Consider the following 6000-nt stretch of genomic DNA (forward strand, 5'->3'; position numbering starts at 1 on the left):
GAAGAGACTATAGGTTGGATTTACGAACAGCAAATCGGCTGAATACTTTGTAAGTTAAAGTGGCTTGTTTTTTCCCTATAAAAATAATAAACATGTTCTACTTACCTGCTTTGTTGCAGTGGATTTGCACAGAGCAGACTGGATCCTCCTCTTCTCTGATCCTAGCCCTTCCCTCCTGTTCAGGGCCACCAGAGCAAGCAGCTTGCTGCTATGGAGGCACTGATTCGAGTCACAGCTCCCGGTATCTATTCAGATATGGAGCCCCAACCTGGCCCCTCTCTCCCCTGATTGGCTAGCTGACTGACAGCAGCAGAAGCCAATCAGGAAGGAGAATCTCAGACAGCTGAGACACTTATGGACATCGCTGGACAGAGGGGGGCTGCTGCACACAGAAAGATTTTGATCCTAAAGTGTAAATCAATGCCAAAACTAAAATCTCTGTACCTATAGACACCCACGATCTAACAATAACATATCTCGCCCTGTAAAAATAAAATCAGTATACATATCTTTTCTGCAGGTGATCCGATCCCCTGCTGAGCTGTCAGCCATAGCTTTGATGTGGAGGCGGGTGCAGAGGACATGTCCGACAACGGAAGCCCCATAGTAAGTCCACGGGTGACGTCACTCATTCATTTCATAGCCATTGTCGGATGCGTCCTCTGCAGAGCTTCTGCTGCTGAAGATGGGGCCGGATCACCATCAAATAAGGAATGTACACTGATTTTTTCTTTACAGGGCCAGATAGGTTAGTGTTAGATCATGGGTGTCTAACTGCAGGGATTTTAGTTTTAGCATGGACTTCCACTTTAATGCATTAATATAAAAACCCGTCTGCCTTTACAACCCCTTGAAGTTGCAATTTTACAAGGGAAATTTTCCCAGAGCTTAAAGCGGAGCTCCACCCAAAAGGGGGAAGCTTCGCTGGTCTGCCTCCTCCGCTGCCACATTTGGCACCTTTTAGGGGGAGGGGGGGGCAGGTACCTGTTTTTGACAAGTACCCGATCCAGAGCCAGAAGTCTCCCCACCACCTTCTGGGACACTTCACAGGTCTCAGAAGGCTGCGGCCCATTCACAGAGCGCAGCATGCTTCCTGGATGCCCAGTAGGGGGCCGGCAGTAAAGCTGCAAGTATTCAATGCCAGTTTCCCTTAGTCAAGATGGCGATGCCAGCACCCAATCGCCGATTGAAGAATTGGCTCAGGTGAGGACACTGATGGAAGCTTGGACAGGTAAGTGTCCTATATAAAAATAAATAAAAAAGTCAGCAACTATTAGGATTAGGGGGAGCTATTTGGAGAAGTTTCTTTTCAGAGAACACCCAAAATGAATGAAGGGGGTTGGGGGGGGACAGTACTTTATTTGCACAGGACCGGTGTTCTGCTATATAGTGTCCGGGCATCATATAGTGTCCGCGTCATACTGCGCATGCGCAGTACGGAGCAGACGAAGCTTCGGAAAATCTCCGAAGATGAACGGCGCCTGCGCCGTGAGTGGAGGTGGTAGCCCCACCATCCAAGCGGACATAGGGCTGTGAATATTAGAGGGCCGCTCGCTACGCTTCGGGCTTGGCCTCACTGCGCTCGGCTCTTTTATATTCCTACTCTATGTCCACTTGGATAGTGGGGATAGAACCTGGACTCATGGCGCCGGCACCGTTCATCCTCGGCAATTTTCGGAATCTGTGTGTTGCTGTGTACTGCGCATGCGCAGTACGCAGCTGACACTATCGGATGGAGGACCTTATAGGGTAGGACACCGGCTAGAGCTAAACCTCATTCACTAAACTGTTGGGAACATTCCCTGGCAAAGCAAAGCAATCAGCCCACTCCTTTGGGTAAACCAAGCCCTACAATAGGACATTGCAGAGGGGCAGCCGAGGAGCTCTTTTGTGCTTTGGAAGAACACCTTTCATTGGAGCCACAGAGCTTGGATCCTTGTGCTCAGAGGCCGCGCGCGCCCGCGTATAATGACTCCCCTTAGGAGTGAGGGCTCTGAGCCGGCCAGTGTAGCGAAGGCCGGGGTTGTGTGTATGGCTCACCTCCCGAGGAGAGGAGACGGTGCTCTGCGCATTTTCGATGTATTTCTGCAGCTCCGCTTTATTGCGCCTCATTCTGTTCGCTCCGTGTACACACCACGGCCGCGTATAAGCCGCACTCCGCACACACTTCCCGGAAGGCGCTCACGTATATCAGGCGGCTCTCTACGGCTCTGACTTCCGCTTCGTCACTTCCTCCAGTTTGAAGAGACCGGGGCCCGGGGATGTTATGGGCGGTATCTAGCGACCTAAGTGAAGTTGCCGTCTACTGCGCATGCGCGATGCGTTCTGTGGCCGCGATGCATTCCACACATAGTGTGTGATGGATAGCGGCTTTCTGATAGAACATGTGCATCCGATTTTGACCACACTGCGCACCGAACAGAAGATGACATTTTATAGAGGTTTATGAACAGCAGATGACATTTAAAGCGAAGCTCCACCCAAAAATAGAACATCCGCTTTAAGTACTCATGATCCACTGACATGCCACATTTGGCATGTCATTTTCATAGTTGCCAACATTGTAAAAGAAAAATTTCGGGACATTTTTTTGGCTGTAAGCAGAGTGTTATTATAATTAGGGGGCGAGGTAAGCGTTTGTGGGCGTGGTATGTGGAAAATAAAAATGGTTCAAAGGGGGTGTGGTTAGAGTCTGAGATGAATGAGAGATGGAGGGACAGCAGCCCCAGATCAGACACAACAATAGAAATATGTGTATTCTGGAAAGTTTAACAATCAGCAGATAAAGATACTCCAAACACCTAGTGTTAGCACTTCAATCATCCCGGCACCATGTGTTGTTATGGTGTCAAGATGATTGAAGTGCGTTATTTCTATTATTACATTGTAATCTAGAGTGAAATCATTCAACTCACCATAATGTCGAATCAGTGGGATCCCTGAGCGCGTCGCCTGCCACCAGAGTCCGTCCTTGCATCAGGTGTCCCCAGTAGAGTCGCTCCTTAAATCAGGTGTCCCCAGCAGAGTCCCTCCTTACACTAGGTGTCCCCAGCAGAGTCCCTCCTTACACTAGGTGTCCCCGAAGAGTCCCTCCTTACACTAGGTGTCCCCAGCAGAGTCCCCCCTTACATCAGGTGTCCCCAGCAGAGTCCCTCCTTACATCAGGTGCCCCAGCAGAGTCCCTCCTTACATCAGGTGTCCCCAGCAGAGTCCATCCTTACACATGGTGTCCCCAGTAGAGTCCCTCCTTACACATGGTGTCCCCAGTAGAGGCCCTCCTTAAACTAAGTGTCCCCAGTAGAGTCCCTCCTTACACTAAGTGTGCCCAGTAGAGTCCCTCCTTACACCAGGTGTCCCCAGTAGAGTCCCTCCTTACACTAGGTGTCCCCAGCAGAGTCCCTCCTTACACTAGGTGTCCCCAGAAGAGTCACTCCTTACACTAGGTGTCCCCAGAAGAGTCCCTCCTTACACTAGGTGTCCCCAGCAGAGTCCCTCCTTATACCAGGTGTCCCCAGTAGAGTCCCCCTTACATCAGGTGTCCCCAGCAGAGTCCCTCCTTACATCAGGTGCCCCAGCACAGTCCCTCCTTACATCAGGTGTCTCCAGCAGAGTCCCTCCTTACACATGGTGTCCCCAGTAGAGTCCCTCCTTACATCAGGTGTCCCCAGTAGAGGCCCTCCTTAAACTAAGTGTCCCCAGTAGAGTCCCTCCTTACACTAACTGTGCCCAGTAGAGTCCCTCCTTACACCAGGTGTCCCCAGTAGAGTCCCTCCTTACACTAGGTGTCCCCAGCAGAGTCCCTCCTTACACTAGGTGTCCCCGAAGAGTCCCTCCTTACACTAGGTGTCCCAAGTAGAGTCCCCTCTTACATCAGGTGTCCCAGCAGAGTCCCTCCTTACATCAGGTGCCCCAGCACAGTCCCTCCTTACATCAGGTGTCCCCAGCAGAGTCCCTCCTTACACATGGTGTCCCCAGTAGAGTCCCTCCTTACATCAGGTGTCCCCAGTAGAGGCCCTCCTTAAACTAAGTGTCCCCAGTAGAGTCCCTCCTTACACTAACTGTGCCCAGTAGAGTCCCTCCTTACACCAGGTGTCCCCAGTAGAGTCTCTCTTTACACTAGGTGTCCCCAGCAGAGTCCCTCCTTACACTAGGTGTCCTCAGCAGAGTCCCTCCTTACACCAGGTGTCCCCAGTAGAGTCCCTCTTTACACCAGGTGTCCCCAGTAGAGTCCCTCCTTACATGAGGTGTCCCCAGTAGAGTCCCTCCTTACATGAGATGTCCCCAGTAGAGTCCCTCCTTACACTAGGTGTCCCCAGGAGAGTTCCCCCTTACACTAGGTGTCCCCAGTTGAGTCCCTCCTTACACTAGGTGCCCCCAGTAGAGGTCCTCCTTACACTAGGTGTCCCCATTAGTGTCACTCCTTACACTAGGTGTCCCCATTAGAGTCACTCCTTACACTAGGTGTCCCCAGTAGAGTCCCTCCTTACACCAGGTGTCCCCAGTGGAGTCCCTCCTTACACCAGGTGTCCCCAGTGGAGTCCCTCCTTACACCAGGTGTCCCCAGTGGAGTCCCTCCTTACACCAGGTGTCCCCAGTGGAGTCCCTCCTTACACCAGGTGTCCCCAGCAGAGTCCCTCCTTACACCAGGTATGCCCAGTAGAATCCCTCCTTACACTAGGTTTCCCCAGTAGAGTCCCTCCTTACATGAGATGTCCCCAGTAGAGTCCCTCCTTACACTAAGTGTCCACCGGTAGAGTCATTCCTTACACTAGGTGTCCCCAGTAGAGTCCCTCCTTACACCAGGTGTCCCTAGTGGAGTCCCTCCTTACACCAGGTGTCCCCAGTGAAGTCCCTCCTTACACTAGGTATCCCCAGCAGAGTCCCTCCTTACACCAGGTGTCCCCAGTAGAGTCCCTCCTTATCCAGATGTCCCCAGTAGAGTCCCTCTTTACACCAGGTGTCCCCTGTTACGAGTGGCGTCACTAGGGTTGATGTCACCCAGTGTGTAAAAACATGGTGTCACCCCCCCCACACCCACTATCGTCCTCCCTCAGTACGGACCCCCCTCCCGCAGTACAGACCCTCCTCACTAAGTGCAGACCCCCCTCCAGCAGTATAAATCCCCCTCACTAAGTGCAGACCCCCCTCCCATAGTGCAGACCCCCCTCCCTCAGTACCGACCCCCCCGGCAAACAAAGCATTTCCCCGTTCTGGCTAGTGTCATGACAGAGATCACGGCTCCCTCTCATCGGAAGCGGTGATCGCTGTCATGTGACTTGAAGCCCACCGCCCACCCACAGTTAGAATCACTCCCTAGGACACATTTAACCCCTTCATCGCCCCCTAGTGGTTAACCCCTTCACTGCCAGTGTCATTTACACAGTAATCGATGCATTCTTATAGCACTGATCGCTGTATAAATGCCAATGGTCCCAAAAATAGTGTCAAAAGTGTCAGACGTGTCCGCTATAATATCGCAGTCCTGATAAAAATCGAAGATTGCCGCCATTACTAATAAAAAATGTTTTAAATAAAAATGCCATAAAACCATCCCCTATTTTGTAGATGCTATAACTTTTGCGCAAACCAATCAATATACGCTTTTTGCGATTTTTTTTTTACCAAAAATATGTAGAAGAATACGTATCAGCCTAAACTGAGGAAAACATTTTTTTAAATATATTTTTTGGGTGATATTTATTATAGCAAAAAGTAAAAAATAATGTTTTGTTTTTTCCCAAAATGTTTTTTTATTTTTTGTTTATAGCGCAAAAAAGAAAAAACTGAGAGGTGATCAAATACCACCAACAGAAAGCTCTATTTGTGGGAAAAAAAGGACATAAATTTTGTTTGGGTGTAACGTCACACCACTGTACAAATTGTCAGTTAAAATAACGCAGTGCCGAATCGCAAAAAATGCTCTGTTCAGGAAGGGGTAAAATCTCCTGGGGCTGAAGCGGTTAAGAAGGTGTATTTTTTCCATTATCTGTGTCCTTTTCT

General features: G+C 50.2%; 1 protein-coding gene across 1 annotated transcript in view; it reads right to left on the reverse strand.

The window, feature by feature from the left end:
* Positions 1–2221, reverse strand: part of LOC143983192 (E3 SUMO-protein ligase RanBP2-like) — a 183796-nt gene extending 181575 nt beyond the window's left edge. Inside the window, exon 1 of the mRNA XM_077482612.1 lies at positions 2041–2221. Within this exon, the coding sequence (XP_077338738.1) occupies positions 2041–2112 (72 nt within the window). The 5' untranslated portion in view covers positions 2113–2221. The remainder of the gene's footprint in view (positions 1–2040) is intronic.
* Positions 2222–6000: the final 3779 nt, after the last annotated feature.

Source organism: Lithobates pipiens, unplaced genomic scaffold, assembly GCF_037356315.1.
Source record: "Lithobates pipiens isolate NorthernLeopardFrog02 unplaced genomic scaffold, aLitPip1_a1.2 Scaffold_16, whole genome shotgun sequence".
NCBI classification, from domain to species: domain Eukaryota; kingdom Metazoa; phylum Chordata; class Amphibia; order Anura; family Ranidae; genus Lithobates; species Lithobates pipiens.